This window comes from Arachis stenosperma, chromosome 1 (assembly GCF_014773155.1).
Source record: "Arachis stenosperma cultivar V10309 chromosome 1, arast.V10309.gnm1.PFL2, whole genome shotgun sequence".
In the NCBI taxonomy this organism is placed as follows: Eukaryota; Viridiplantae; Streptophyta; class Magnoliopsida; order Fabales; family Fabaceae; genus Arachis; species Arachis stenosperma.
In genome coordinates this window covers 120,219,140-120,236,228 of record NC_080377.1, presented here as the reverse complement: position 1 = coordinate 120,236,228, position 17,089 = coordinate 120,219,140, and the positions used below count along the sequence as shown (strand labels likewise).

The 17,089-nt window shown below is 35.5% G+C and overlaps 1 protein-coding gene across 1 annotated transcript; it reads right to left on the bottom strand.

The window, feature by feature from the left end:
* Positions 1 to 13,311: 13,311 nt before the first annotated feature.
* On the bottom strand, positions 13,312 to 15,570 carry LOC130932783 (uncharacterized). Its single transcript, XM_057862199.1, has one exon. The coding sequence runs from the start codon at positions 15,568 to 15,570 to the stop codon at positions 13,312 to 13,314; it is 2,259 nt and encodes a 752-aa protein (XP_057718182.1).
* Between the last annotated feature and the right edge of the window lie 1,519 nt (positions 15,571 to 17,089).

The window sequence follows — 17,089 nt, the reverse complement described above, 5'->3', positions numbered from 1 at the left end:
TTATAGTAAACTAAATATTGTTTGGATTACATTATTCAAAATCACTTTTAGATAAAAAAAAATTACAAAATGACATGAATTTAAATAATTATTTTATATTATCTTATAATTTTATTTTAAATATTTAAATAAATTTTAATATTTTTTAATATTCTCAATCTTCTTTAGTACTCTAATAGAATTAATAGAATCATAATACAAAATAAGAAAAAAATATTTTATACAAAAAAAATAACAATAACAGTAAAAGAACTCATATAAAAAAATAAGAAGCTTTATAAAAAATAATAATATACATAAGAGAGTATTAAAAAAAAGTATTATAAAAAAAATAAATATATGAATAATGAAGGATTGGTACATAGAACATAAAGTTTAATTCAATGTAAAAAGATGAACGAGAAAGCTAGAATTTTTAACTTTTGGTAAACGTGGGTTGAAGACAAAAATCACTTCTGCATTTATAGTATAAAAATGTTGCCAAAAGATGAAGCGTTGAAGGAACTCAAACGAGCTTCTCTCTTATCTAACGCAAATTCAAACACACCCTTAATAATTACAATAGAAGGTATGAATTGAAGTCAATGATACATGATAGTAGATTGATAAATATTTTTAGGGCAAAGCACTAAATTAATTTTCTATGTTTGGCGTAATCCTATTTTATTCTTTAAAGTTTAAAGTATTTTATTTGAATCCAAAAAAAAATTATTTAGCTTTAATATAGTCTTATTATAAGATCAAAGTTAAATAATTAACGAAATATCCTACATGACAGCGGTACAAAAATAGGATGGATAATTTGGAGAATAAATACAAATTCTAGAAGCACAAAATTACCCGTAGATGTATCAATATATTTATTTATCATTCTTCTTACAATTCAAATGAAATATTTTTTATAGAACTAAAGAGAATAATAAATAAATGTATTAATACACTTACAGTTGATTTTGTGCCTCTAGATTATCGAGATTATCGACTTTATTTTTTGTACTGTTATGCTGTACGACATTTCGTTATTAATTTTTTAAATTTTGATCTCACAATGGGACTACATTGAAACTAAATAAAAAATAAATAAATTCAAATAGAACACTTTAAATTTTAAAAATCAAAACAAGATTATGCCAAAAAAAACCAATTTAATACTTAACTCATTTTTTATTTAAATTATAATTTATATAAATTATGTTCATACTGTTTAAACTAACTTATGGGTTTTACTCTTAGACTCAATTATCCATGCATTGAATATAATTTGTGTGAGTTAAATTTGGCTTATCTCAGTTCACTGCTAGTCTGCTACTTTTAGATATACACAAAGTTTTTTTTATTAAAGAAGTAAATACTAAATCGGTACCTGAAAAATTCTAATGCTGATAAAATGGTACCTGACTTTCGTTATTGATAAAATAATCTTTGAAAGATTTTAAAATTTGACAAGCGTACCCACGAGTTCGCCGGAGTACATCTCCAACAAGTACAATACTAACATGGCCACTACGTTTTGATGACATAGCAAAAACCCTCCCCAACTCTAATCCTTCTCCTTCAACGCACTTCCCCTTCCCCCCAAATGCACTTCCTCCCCCCCCCCCCCCCTCCTTCCTCCTCCCTAACGCACTCCATCTCTTCCCCCTTTTTGAGTGCACTCTCCCCTCCCCTCTCTAACCCTAATCCCTTCCTCCCCCTCCCTAATGCACTTCCCCCATCTCCAATCCAAATCCCACCTTCTGAACTCTAATCCCCTTTCTTTGCCTTTTTGAACCCTAATCCCCCATTCTCAATGCACTGTTTTACACTTAACTCACTCTCTCCCAAAACGGCAGTGGAGTTCAATCTTCTCAGTCTTATAGAGCTAGGTCATTGACACCGCACTGTCGCCATCTCGTCATCAGATCTTCTGGGTCCGCCAACATCATCTGTCTCTTTCATCGGTCTCATCTCCGTCACCTCTGCTTGCTGCTCGCCCCCAGTCGCTGCCCTACCTCTTTTGTCTGTGTTTCATTTTGGCTTCGTCGTGTCGTGCCTCCTCTGTTTTTAGTGTTCTTCTTCTAACCTTGTCTAAATCTGCTTCTTGCTTCGGTGGTGTCTCTATTAAGTTTTTTTTTATTTTATTTTGATTATTGTATATGAATTTGTTTGTTTTGAGTTTTATTGTTATTAATCTTTTTGAATTATAAACTAATCTAAAAATTTAGGACAATTCATGATTTGGGACAATTCAACTGATTTGAGGTTATTGTTGCTGCGAGTGGTGGTGTTGAAGGAGGGAAAGGGGAATATGCGTTGGGAAAGGGAGAGTAGTGGAAATTACTTTTGTTGTTGATGTTGATATTGTTGTTGCTGTGAGTAGTAGAGTTGAGGAAGAGAGTGGTAGTGTGCATTAGGGAGGGAGAGTGGTGGAGATTGTTGTTGCTATTGATGTTAAGGTTGTTGTTGCTGTAAATGGTGGTGTTGAGGGAGGAAGGGGGAGTGTATGTTAGGGAGGAGGTTGTGATGGAGTAGGGGCTGTGATGCGGGAGAAGTGTGCGTTAGGAATGGGGATTGCGACGGGGAGGGAGAGGGAATGGGAGGGAGTGTACGTTGGGAGGGAACTTTGGGGGTGGTTTGCCAGGTCACCAAAACACGGTAGCCACGTCAACATTATGCTTGCCGGAGATTTGCTCCGGCAAACTCGGGGACACACTTGTCAAATTTTAAAATATTTTAAAGATTATTTTGTCAATAACAAAAGTCAAGTACTATTTTGTCAGCGTCAGAATCTTTTGGTATTTACCTCTTTATTAAATATTACATTAGATTACATTAATTATTAGATTAAATATTTGTTATTCTTACAAATGTGTGTTTAAATTTGTTGGTTCCTTTTTAAAATCAAAATAAAAAATTTTTTTCTCAAGAGTATTTAAGAAAGGGAATGTGAGTCATAAAGATTAATAACGATATTGTGAGCTTAACTATAGGTTGATCCTATTTTAGTTTAATTTGTCCAATACTATTTTTCATCTCTAGTTAGCAAAGACTAATGTAAACTTTTTTGTTTATTTTAGGTATAATTATAGGCTGATAATACCTGGTTTTGAAAGACTACAAATTGTAGTTTAAATAAATTTTGTATTCACATTTTTATGAATATGTGATATTTCTAAATCAAAAGAATAAATTAATTAACATATAAATTATTATTATTATATATCCATCAATGCATCAACTACTATATAAATTATTATTTTAATCTAAGAAACTTTAGAAAGATTATCTAAGTTATTCATTGAATGAACGAAATTATTAGTTTTAATTTGTAATTACAAAAGATAATATAAACTATCTTTTTTATCAATAAAAAATAAAAAACACTTGGGTATTTTAATCACTAAGACTATCTTTCATATGTACAAAATTAATTCATTTCATTCATAAGATTCGTTGGTGTTCTAAATTTTATATGTAAAACAAAATTAACTATGTATTTTTCAAGGAATTGAACAGATATATATCCAGCAATAATATTCCATGTTCAACATATTATCACTTGGAGTTGGAACTGATAACATATGTAGCAATAGCAAGTGAAATTTGAGTTCTGGAATTAATTTCTGGCTTTCACAAGGGTTTAGTTTTTTTTTTTTATTAGACTTCAGACGCGGTGGAATTCTTAGCTTGTGCACTAAGAATGATTGAAGATGCATGTCTTAGCTTGAATCAGCTGCTTGCATGCATGCATGATTTGGTTTTGAAATGATTTCTAAATTTGTAGAATGAACCATATTTAAAACAATAATTATTTTTCGATACCAAGAAGAAAAGTTTCGTAAGGTATGAAATAAAATTATTGTTTCGCCTTTCGGGTGAATATGTGAAACAAACTTAAGGGGCGACAAAAAAACAAAGTAATTGTTTTGACAAAAGCCTAATATTCAATTATTCATACCTGCCTGTGTGTTTTGAGTGCCAAAGGATCGAACAGATGGCGAAAAATAAAATAAAATTCGAATATTTATTTCCACCGGTCACTTTCAATAGTTAAGGAATCACAAGCAACGCATTCATGCACATGAAGTATGGTATGCCATGATTATCTCCAAAAATCATTTTCTGTATGCCTACGTCTTTTATAATAAATATTATTTTAATAGGTTAATAATAAAATTCATTCTTACAAAATTACATATTTTTTAAATTAGTTCTCAAATAATTTTTTTAGTCATATTAGTTTTTAAAAAAATAAAATATAAGTCAAATTAATCTTTCTATTAATTAAATGATAATATGTCACATTAAATATTGTGTGACATGATAATGTAGTAGATTAATGTCACGGGACACAAAATAATTAGTTGACGTGTCATGTCAGTGACACTTAATATGTCACGTATTATTTGACATATAAAAAAATTATTTATAATTAAAATAGTATTTCTAAAAAAAAGTTAACTAAAAATTATCAAAATTTATTATTTTTAACTTTATTTAATGTATTCTATAATAAATAAATACTAAATAAGATAAATTAGAATTGTTTGAGCTGTTTTTTTTCTCTCTCACAATACCGCAATTTTATTTAGCATTCGTTAGTCTATATAAGTATTTTATAAGATTTTTTAAATAAATAAAATAAATATTTTAATTACCGATACACGTAATTTGGTAAGTGTTTTTCGATTTGTATCAAATTATTTATCTTGTTTACGGTATAAACGAGATAAATATGGTTGTATTTTGTTTATAGTGTAAACGAGATAAGGTACAAACACGTGTCAACGAATCACATTTGTACATGTATGTGTTACGTGTGAAATAGCGGGTTAGACGTATCTCGTTTACATTGTAAACGAGATACGGCCATACTTATCCCATTTACATGTTCTAAGTTAAAAAGTTTATACAGTAAACGAGATACGGTACGACAAAAATCAACCACTTATAAAAGGACCGTTGATATTCCTCACAAAACTATCAATATTTCTCTTTCGTTTTTCTTCAAAAAAACTTAGCTAAAATGTATAGTAGAAATGGTTTTTTGTTGTGATAATATATCTTAACCGTCAAATAAAAAACAGTGAAAGTAGAATTATATTTGAGTGTGAGAGTCATGCGCTGCTACGAACTCAAAAAACAAATTCGTTATCCGAGTTAAAGAGTATGATATTGACGTACGTCGATGGTAAAAAGAGAAAAAAAAGTCTATAGAATTAAGTATAAAATGCTAACACCGACGAAAAATAATCTATTTTGATTTTATCTGTTTTGCCTATACTTGATGGTAATGAACATGTGCCGATGTGCGCCTAATGTTTTTATCGTGCACAGGAGAATATTAACTAATAAAAAATAACTAATATTAACTAATATATATTTCATTTATGTATTAAAAAATAACTAATAAAAACATTTACTTACCTAATTAAATCAAATTAATTTGTTATTTAATTTTTACTATAAATAAATTATACACATAATAAATATTAATAAATAGTTAACTAACCTATTATGTGTTATCTAAATATTTGTCAATCTATTTATGTGTTAAAATACTAATTCTATCAAAGCACCCTAAATAAAAACACATACGTTTATTAATTTAAACATAAAAAAAAAATACTAATCTCAAAGTCGATAATTCCTATAATGTGTCAACTAACTATCATTTAAACAGTTGATGTTTCTGCGTGTGTTATAATGTCCAGAGAACTAATAAATATTAAGAAAACTGTGCGATAAAGGAAAAAATGAGGGTTTAGTAGGTGCAGAGTGGTGTTGGGGAGACTGTGAACAAGTTTTATTTATAGACACTCCATATTACTTATCTTGTTTACTTTACAAATGAGATAAAAATCGTGTCATAATAGGTGTGTAAATGTGATACGTTGACATGTGTTTGTATCTTATCTCATTTACAGTATAAATTATATATGTTTATATTTTTCTTATTTATACTGTAAATAAAATAAATAATATAATATAAATCAGTAAATATTCGTAAATTACGTAATTAAAATATTTATTTTATTTATTTAAAAATAATCCGCATTGTATATGTTAACAATATAATGATAGTAATACACTGAAAACTCATTTTTTATAGACATTATTGTCAGACCAAATTAAATAACTTAAATTTAAAAAGGTTAACTAAATTACCAATCAAATTTAGGAAACCAAATTAAATCTTTGATAATCATATGATTGATGCAAGGAAGAAAGCGACGAATTCCGAGGATCAGTAGCTGTTTCCTTTCATTCATAAACCAAGTACGGATATGACACGTGTACTGTTAGTATTCTGCTAATCTGAAGGTCCAATTGTAACCGGACGAAGTGGATGTCATAATGTGATCAGTTCATATTATACCAATCTTGATTGAAATTATTGCTTATATAAAAAGCTAATAATTATCTTTTTATCTATTATTTTAATAAAAATATGATTTATATATTAAAATTAATCATATATATTTATACGTAAAAATATATTTATTTAATTTATTTTAATATATATTTGTATTAGTATTTATTTTAATGGTTAATTTTAATATATATTTAACATAATTAATTTTTTATAAATATTTTTAAAATATTTTTTAAAAATAAAAGTATATATTATATGGTTCTTGAACATTTCATACATTAAGTATATTTAAATCTTTATTTATATATATATATTAACTAAACTTTTTTTAAATTACTAAATAAAATATTAATTAAGTTAAACATTTTTCAAAACCTTGATATTGCAGTATATTTTCACTTTATTGATCAATTTTAGTCGCGTGGCTTTCCTATTTTCTTTTACATTTAATTATTATGGATTGATAATTAAAAAATATTACGTTATATAATTGAGTGACGATTAGAGTTTAAACAAAAAAATAAAGAGAATGAAATTTTTTAAAATAATATATATGTTTGTAAAAAAAGAAAATAAAGGGAAAATAAAACAGCATATAAAAGATGAACTAATAAGGAAATAGTGGGTACATGCACTAGCGTAGAATATATTGGAGTTTTTTTTTACCATTATTTTAATCATATTTCAGGATAAAATTTTAGATTGGACATCAGATCAAAGAGTATTTAATTGGAAAAAATTGAAAAGCCCAAAATCGGTAGGTACATATATATATACCCGAATATTTATGAGAATATTTTTAAGGGATTATATTATCATTCTCGCTGAAGTTTTATATTTGTGACTCGCATACGATTGTTGAACTATAGTATTTGGTTTTGTTTCCCCTTTTTTAATTAACGGGGGAATATTTGTTAGGCATATACCTAACTTCACATCGAAATGTATTATTGATGAATCACATAACATATCACTATTTGGTATAAGTGATAATGTTGGGAAAACATTAATACACATGATTTAACTTACAACAATGCTAGGTGTTCTTGTCTGGTTATTCCGAGGTATAGCTCGTCCTCTGATAAGGTCGGTGGACTCCTAGAGTGGACCAAGGTATACGTCGGCCGGGGATGAACGGCGAGGGTGAGTACCTGCAAAGGCACTCCGACGCTCAAGTTAGTGTAAAGTAGATAATAGATCTTAATTTAGGGAAGTGACCTACCTCTCTCGGTCTTTCTTGTCTGCTTTATATTAGTGTAAATGGTCGGCCGTTTTCCTTAGGTTGTAATGCCCAAGAGGAGGATTAATTGTAAATCCGACGTTATTTGATTAAATGATTGTTTATGGCCATGATGAAATCATCGGTTATGATCGGATCTTAAGCGTTACCGAGCTATAACTCGTAACTGATGCTTACTGGTCATATCACAGCCCCCAAGCTTGACCTGACTTTAAAGAGATAGGTTGAGCTTTTATGATAGGCGAGTTATAGCTCGGTGCACTGTGCCCCCAGATCAGCATATCTCTTTCAAAGTTACCTTTAGTAACTGAAAAGACTGGTCATTGTAATTATTATCTAAGTCTCGATACATGTAGAGTGTTAATTTATTATTTTTCCTAGATAGGTGCAAGTTCCAAGACTTGATTGTAACCGTTGAAAGTGCGGTTCATTTAATGGTATTTGATGTGTAGCATAAACTGAAAGAGTTAAGCAACTGAATGGGTTGCATTTTTCTTCCTGCGACACATTGGAGGGTTTTATTCAGGATCTTTTAAACATTATGAGTTCTAGAGGTTAGTAACATTCGCCTTTCTGCTGATTTTTCTTTTCTTCTATTCTTCTGAGTCAATCAAGAGCAATGAGTGAGAAAAATATGAAATCGTTACCCAAGATTGGGGATGCAGAACTGTACGACTGGGTGGATGAGGATGTCAAAATAAGGGCCTCTTTGTTTGTGGATAAGGATAGCGTTAGTCGAGTTAATGTAGCTAGAATAGTGAAACCTGGCTTTCGTTTGGAATTACTGCCATGCATTCGTTCTGATCGTGTTTTTCACAGAAAAAAGGATTTCGAAAATTTCTTTATGTACGCTTGTGTCTTAGAAGAGTTAAGGGTCCGACTTCCGTTTAGTCAGTTTGAATGTGATGTTCTGAAACAGATGAACTGTGCCCCATCACAGGTTCATCCCAATGGCTGGGCGTTCATAAAGTGTTTCCAGATTTTAATGGACTTTCTGGAAGTTACCCCAGAACTGGAGCTTTTCTTTTCCTTATTTCAAGCTAAGGGGGTATGGAAAGGGTTGTGGGTAAATTTAAACAGTACACCAGGTTTTTCAGTTTTCAAATTGTATAAATCTTCCTTCAAAGATTTCAAGGAAATGTTTTTGAAGGTTAAGTCCATGGACGAGGATTTCCCGTTCTACTTAGATGAAAATCTTGGGGAAAAATTCTCCTTGTACTGGTGTTGCCAACCGCAACAGATCTTAGGTCCTGAATTGATATCTAGCCGGAATGAGTGTATTATATCTTTTCTGATTGAAATGGTAGCTAAGGGGGGATTGATATCTGTTTCCGAATTGCTTCCTTTGGAAGATAACAAGTCGGCTGTGGTGAATTATTTGGGTGAGGTCATTGGATTATTTTTTGTTTTGAGTAGCTTAGGACTGAATGATCTTTTCTCTAATTGATTGTTTTTTATCTGTGTGCAGCTGGGAAATTCCCGGGAGTGTCAGCTTCTACCCTTAGGGCCCGGTTTAAATCCAAGAACTTTGAAGGTTCATCTTCGAATGCTGATAAGATGGACGTTGGGGGTGAGGTTGATCAGCCCCCTCCTCGGAAGAAAGGGATAGTTTTCAAGAAGAGGAAAACTGAGGTTGCTGCTACTGCGGGGGAACAGTGCAAAGAAGGTGTGATTCAACTTGAGGACTTATCTAGTTTTACTGTAAAACAGGATAAGCTCCATGCTTTTGATGATTGCGGAGATGGCTCATCTGTTTGGGATCGGGGGTTTCCCTTCAATGTTGTTGCGGACGAGGTTGTTCAATGTTTTTCAGATATAGCACGGGTTGAAGAAGCTGGAGATGTGGGAGTTGATCAGTTTCTTCAGGTTAGTTTTTCTGTTTGAGCTATCTTACTTCAAAATATTTGTATTTATACTGTGAAATTTATAATTTTCAGGTCTTGGGTTTTCGTTTGGCTTGTATAGGCCGAAGTCAAGAAAAGAAACACAAAAAAATTGTTACCGAGCTTGAGCAATGTGCTGTTTTGAGAGAACAGCTGACTTCAAAAGAACTAGTCCTTACTGAACTAAAAAAGAATGTTGCTGATCTGGAAAAGGAATTGAAGGTTGAGAAAGAAAGTCAAGAGAAGGCTACCGAGCTTTTGAAAAAGAAAGAAACTGAGTTGGAACAGATAAATAAAAGGGTTATTGATCTGACTGCGCAAATGAAGGAGTTTGAGGCAGGTAGAGAGGGTGATATTCTTGATGCCTTTGCTGAAGGTTTCGAACGTGCTGTGACTCAGGCGAAGTTTCTTATGCCTGATGGTGACTTTACACCTATGGACCCGAGTAAGGTGATTCGGGATGGTCAGCTTGTTGATGATGAAGAGGTGATTGAAGAAGGGGGGGATAACTTAGTTAACTAGTTTACTTTGTGTAATCTTCAATTGTTATTATTTTGAGGATGATGGTCTATGACCGTTTTATTCTGTTTAACTGCTGTTTGTAATTAGGTTCTGTATGACCCTAATTACCAAATACTGATACCCGTGAGAGGGATTTTTTGACTGTATGTTTAATATGGCTTTGCATATTATCTGCTTTGTCTGTTAAGAGGAGTGGTTTGTAATTTGATTACAACTTTCCTCATGATGTTTTTTAGCAAATTGAACTTGAGTTTAATGTAAAGATAATATTCTACCAAAATGTCATAAATGTAAATGAGTTTTATTCAAAACAGTACCTCAATAACCTAATGTTGGCAAGCTAGCCTCGTTAAAACCTCCTTGAGCAAAACCCTTTTGGGAAAAATCTCAAGCGAGGAAAAAGAGTACTAGCATTCTGGTGTGCCTTAACTGTAATATTGCTTTAAAGAATTGACATTCCATGTACTTGGGATCTTAGTACCATCCAAATGCTCTAGTCTGTAAGCTCCTCTGCCGAGGACTTCGAGTATACGGTAGGATCCGTCCCATGTTGCTGCAAGTTTTCCATGGGAGGATGGTCGGCGAGCCTCTTCAGTTTTCCTCAGCACCAGATCTCCGATATTGAAGGATCTTGGTTGAACTCGTTTGGCATGTCTTCGACTTAGTTGTTGTTGTAGAGCCTGGTGACGAATGGCTGCTGTACTCCTAATTTCTTCTATTAAGTCAAGCTCTGCTCGGCGAGCTTGATCATGATTTTCTGCTAGTGCTCGTAAGGATTGTTGCGAGACTTCCAGAGGAATCATAGCCTCGGATCCATAGACCAATCTAAATGGGGTTTCTTTAGTCGATGTATGTACTGTAGTATTGTATGACCATAATACTTCTGGAATTAGCTCGGCCCAGAGCCCCTTGGCGTTGTCGAGCTTTTTCCTTAAAGCGTGCAAGACGACCTTATTGGCGGCTTCAGCTAAGCCATTAGATTGTGGGTGTTCCACCGATGAGAAATGGTGATTTATCCTCAGCTTCTGCAAAAAATCTTTAAAATTATGATCGGTAAATTGCCGACCATTGTCTGTAACAACATGCCGAGGAATTCCAAATCGGCATATGATATATTTCCAAACAAAGGATATCATCTGGGAGGATGTGATTCTTGCCAGGGGTTGTGCTTCAATCCATTTGCTGAAGTAATCAATAGCGACTACCAAATATTTTATCTGCCCAGGTGCAGTGGGAAACGGGCCGAGGATGTCAATCCCCCACTGGTTAAATGGCCAGCTTACTACAGACTGGTGAAGCTGCTCGGCTGGGATGTTAATGATCGGTGCGTGCTTTTGACATTGGTCACAAGTTCTGACCTTCTTTCTGCTATCCTCCCACAGACTCGGCCAGTAAAAACCGGCTCGAAGTATTTTCTGTGCCAGGCTTCTTGCCCCCGAGTGTATGCCACATATTCCTTCATGAGCCTCGGCTAACACAAGATCGGCCTAATTCCTGTCCAAACATTTCAAAAGTGGTCGGGAGTATCCCCGCCTATACAGAGTGTTATTTATTAATGTGAAGAAAGAAGCTTGTCGTCGAAACCTTTTCTTATCTGAGATCTCTTTTGGAAGAGAACCCTCTTTTAGATACTGTATGTAAGGTAGTTGCCAACTTGTCTCATTGAAAGCGTTTAAAGTGCTAATGATGTATATGCTCGGCTTTTCTAAAGTTGACTGTAATAATGTTGCTGTGTGTGACTGTGTAGTAGCTAGTTTTGATAAAATGTCAGCCCTATGATTTTGGTCTCTGGGAATGTGGCAAATTTCTATTTTTTGAAAGCTATTTACCAACTGCTGTACAAGTTCTAAGTATTTCAATAAAAGTTGATCTTTAGTTTGAAAGACCTGGTTTACCTGTTGGACTATTAATAGAGAATCACAATAAACCTTTAAGCTGGTAATGTGTAAATCAATTGCTAACCTGAGCCCGGCGACAAGGGCTTCGTATTCGGCTTGGTTATTACTAGCTTTAAAGGAGAACCGGAGAGAATGTTCGAGGATGATACCTTCAGGACTTTCTAATAATATTCCTGCCCCTGACCCTTGGGGGTTTGAGGCTCCGTCCACAAACAAGCTCCAGTCCGAGTTCTTTTCATCCATACTTGGTTGGGTAAGTTCGGCCACAAAATCGGCTAAGTACTGGGATTTGACGGATCCTCTCGGTTGGTATTGAATGTCAAATTCGGAAAGTTCAATGGCCCATTTGATAAGTCTGCCTGCTAATTCCGGCTTTGAGAGGACTTGCCGAAGGGGTTGTTCGGTCCTGACGATGATGGTGTGCCCCTGGAAATATGGTCGGAGTCGTCTTGAGGAGAAGACTAAGGCCAGCGTCAGCTTTTCCAACCTTGGGTAGCGAAGCTCGGCACCCTGCAGTGATTTACTTACAAAATAGATCGGTTGTTGACCTTTCTGCGTTTCTGTTACAAGGACAGAACTAATTGCCATATCAGTGATAGACAGGTATATATATAATGGCTCATTAGGCTTTGGCTTTTGTAAAACAGGTGGTTTTGAAAGGAATTGTTTTAAATTTTGAAATGCGGCTTCACAGCTTTCAGTCCATTCAAAATGTTTTGTGTTCTTTTTTAAACATTGGAAAAAGGTAAAAGACTTTGATGCCAAACAGGGCAGAAATCTGGATAAGGCCGCGAGTCGTCCTGTTAGCTGTTGAACCTCCTTTATTGTTTTTGGGCTTTGCATATCAAGGATCGCCTGACATTTTTCAGGATTTGCTTCAATTCCTCGGCTGGTAAGGATAAATCCGAGGAATTTTCCTCCGCGAACACCGAACGCACACTTTTCAGGATTCAGTCTCATGTTGTATCGTCGGATCTGCCCAAAAATCTCGGCTAGGTCATGAATATGAGAGTTGCCGACCATGGTCTTGGCCACCATGTCGTCCACATAAACTTCGATATTCCGACCTATTTGGTTCTCAAAGACCTTATTCATTAGTCGCTGATATGTCGCACCTGCATTCTTTAGACCAAAAGGCATAACATTATAGTAGTAATTACCATATTCAGTTATAAAGGCAGTTTTGTCTTTGTCAGATGGATGCATGAGGATCTGGTTATAGCCAGAGTATGCGTCCATAAAACTCAACGAACCATAACCGCAGGAATTGTCAACTAAAGTGTCAATGCAAGGTAAAGGATAAGCATCTTTGGGACATGCCTTATTTAGGTCAGTGAAATCGACGCACATGCGCCACTTACCGTTACTCTTTTTTACCATAACAACATTGGCGAGCCATGTTGTAAACCTGATTTATTTGATGAAGTTAGCAGTAATGTGCTTTTTGACCTCGGCAAGGGACGCAAGGCGTTTTTCTGCTCCGAGGTTTCTTTTCTTTTGGGAAACTGGGCGAGCTTCTGGATTAATTGCCAATTTGTGGGTAATAACAGATGGGTCTATTCCGGGCATATCGGCAGGTGTCCAAGCAAATAAGTCGGCATTCTGTCGCAAAAACTTTATGAGTGATTCTTTCTCCTCCTTACTGATTGATGTCCCCACAAAGGTGTACTTGGCGGGGTCCTCGGTCAGGGCCACCTTTGTTAAGTCCTCGTTTGGCATGGGCCGATCTTCAAAGTCGGCTCTTGGGTCGATTTCTGTCAAACTTGGTTGGTCGGGTTGTATGGAGTTGACCTGCACCATGTTGCTCCTTTTGATGGGCTTCAAGCTTGTATTATAGCATTGCCGAGCTTCATGGAGGTCGCCATGTATGGTTGCCACTAAATTATCCTGCACAGGGAACTTAACACAAAGGTGAACTGTAGACACGATTGCTGTAAATTTATTTAAAAATGGTCTACCTAATATGAGATTATAAGGACTAAAGCAGTCGACAACAAGATATTGAATGTCTTGTGTCTTAAATAATGGTTGCTCACCGAGTGTGGTTTGTAACCACACGGAACCCAAAACAGGGACTCGCTCCCCGGAAAATCCGACCAAGTCTCCATGGTATGGTTGCAAAATTTTGTTACTTAGTTTCATCTTTTCAAACGTGGTAAAGAATAAGACATCTGCACTACTTCCGGGATCGAGAAGTACTTTGCGGACTATTAAATCCCCCAACTGGATAGAAATCACCACTGGATCGTCATAATTAGCATCGGTATGATTAAAGTCGGTTGAACCGAAAGTCATTTCTGGGAAATCTTGGATCGGCTGAGAAACTTTAGGGGCATCTGTGACGGCCAACATGGCCCGATAAGTTCTTTTCTGGGCCGAGCTAGTATGTCCGCCTCCCGCATATCCTTCTGAAATACAATTGATGATTCCTCTGGGTTGGGCTGGTGTCTTATCCTTTTCTTTTGATGAGGGACTTGCTGTTGCAAGGTCGGAAGCCGAGGTTGCATTCTTCTGCATACGCCCGGCGATAAACTTGTCGAGATGTCCTTGTCTTGCGAGGCGCTCTAAGAGATCTTTAGCGATCACACATTCATCCGTTGTGTGCCCATGTTTCTGATGAAAGGTGCAATATTTGGATTTATCAACAGTCTTGGACTCCGGGTAAGCGCCGGCTTTACGAGGAGGCTTGATTAATTTGGAGTTGAGTATTTCTTTAATAATGTCATCTCTCTTTGTGTTGAACTGGGTGTATGACTCATAACGGGGAACTGGCTTGAATGCTTTCTTACTATCTAGGGGCTTATCATCATCCTTGACTGCGGTTGACTTTTCTGTTTTGCGGGCTTGCCGAAGTTCTTCAACATCTATCTGTCCCTTGGCCTTTTCACGGAATTCGGCCAAGGTTTTCGGTTTACTCACAGCTATTGTCTCCTGAAATTTGCCCGGACGGAGGCCGCTCTTAATTGCATGGAGATGGACTTCAGGATGAAGGTCGGGGATCCTCATGGCGACCTTTGTGAAACGAGTGATATAGTCCTTCAGGCTCTCTTGTGGGCCCTGTTTGATGGTCGTCAGGTAGTCAGAATCGTGCAGGTATATTGCAGATGCTGCAAAGTGATCTTCGAACTGCTTTGCCAACTCTTGAAAACGCGATATTGAATCTGCAGGCAAAGAGCAAAACCAGTCAAGTGCAGGACCATCTAAAAAAGATGGAAAACAACGGCATAAAATAGGGTCAGATGCACCATTAACAATCATAATAGATCGGAATTTCTTAATATGCTGCTTTGGATCTCCTAATCCATCGTATGGGGTCAGAGTGGTCGGCAGGGTGAACTGTCGGGGAAGCTGGAAATTCATAATGTCGACCGTGAACGGGCCGGCAGAATTGTCGCGCTCTTCTTCCTCAGCCTCTGGTTGGGACCTTTCTGTTTGGTGGGCTTCCTCTTCTTCCCGTTGGGGTGTTTCAGAAACATGGGTTGGCATTGATCGACGTTCATGATTTTCCTCTCGGTTATGATGATCATCGTTGTGTTCCAGCCGATCAGTAACCAATTGCGCAATTTGTTCCTGCATTCTTCGGTTTTCCTCCGCCATTTGTTGATTTGCTTGTTGAAGCTCGGTCACCATCCGCAGGAGCTCAGATGGGGTCGGGGGAGGAACGTCAGCCATGGTAGTATTTTAAGGGTGTTTTGGGACCTTTGTGAATGGTATTTCAGGTTGTTCGGGCCCCACGGTGGGCGCCAAATGTTCTTGCCTGGTTATTCCGAGGTATAGCTCGTCCTCTGATAAGGTCGGTGGACTCCTAGAGTGGACCAAGGTATACGTCGGCCGGGGATGAACGGCGAGGGTGGGTACCTGCAAAGGCACTCCGACACTCAAGTTAGTGTAAAGTAGATAATAGATCTTAATTTAGGGAAGTGACCTACCTCTCTCGGTCTTTCTTGTCTGCTTTATATTAGTGTAAATGGTTCGCCGTTTTCCTTAGGTTGTAACTCCTAAGAGGAGGATTAATTGTAAATCTGACGTTATTTGATTAAATGGTTGTTTATGGCCATGATGAAATCATCGGTTATGATCGGATCTTAAGCGTTACCGAGCTATAACTCGTAACTGATGCTTACTGGTCATATCACTAGGGAATAAAAGGATATTAGTCAAATGTCTCTGAGAAAATCTAAAATTTCTATGTGAATAGTGCTTATACTAAGTATTAAAATATTTTTTTTATAAATTGGATGGTTCTGAATCTATTTTTTTATTTATCATGTTTTAGGCATTTAAAGAGAGAAGGAGGATAAAGAGATAAATAAGTTAATATACATGGATGTTTCTTTTTTTTTGAAATAAAAAGCTCAATACAACAAGGTGGAGCATCAACGTCTCAACAGAAAAGTACTAAACAGATAAAATAAACTAATTCCTAATCATCGTCGACAAAAGCCATCAACATTCCAAAAGATCAAATATCACTCCACTCTTTGTAACTCTTAATCAACCTGTTAACTACTCCTGCAACACGGATTTTTTATTTCTGAAAATTCTATCATTCCTTTTCAACCAAGTGCTCCAAATGATAACAATGAAACCAAACTCACCAATATTCTATTAATTTGACTGCACGATTGACCACCCGAAACCACGAAAACTTACGATCATTCAGTTCTATATCCACCAGTTCGATAATGCTGTTAACACACTAGCACATTTTCTTTCGTCCAACTACACAACCTCATTGAAGACACCCATGTAGCAAAGAGGAACCTGACATATTTTCGATAAAAAACTCAACTCTTCCCACACAGTAAGCTTCTCTTCCCTTGTATGCGCACCATACACCAAGCAAACAGCACAAATAAGAATTATTGTTTGTCAATTCTCCTTCTATATACAACCATCTCTCCCCTTTGTAATAATTATTCAACCTAAATATCATAACATCTCATATTATTAATAAACCTTCAGAAGCACCTTCCGATCCCACAAATTCCAAACTCACCGCATCATTACCCCAAAATTGCACTACATCAAACTTAGAAATCACCTCATTCTTTGTCTCTATCAATCCTAATATATTCACATTATGTTTACTTTTAAATTTTTTTTACCATTTTTCACTTTCTAACACCCCCTAAACCCCTCATATTCCACGAACTAAAATCATTTAAAAACTTTATTACACACCTTATTT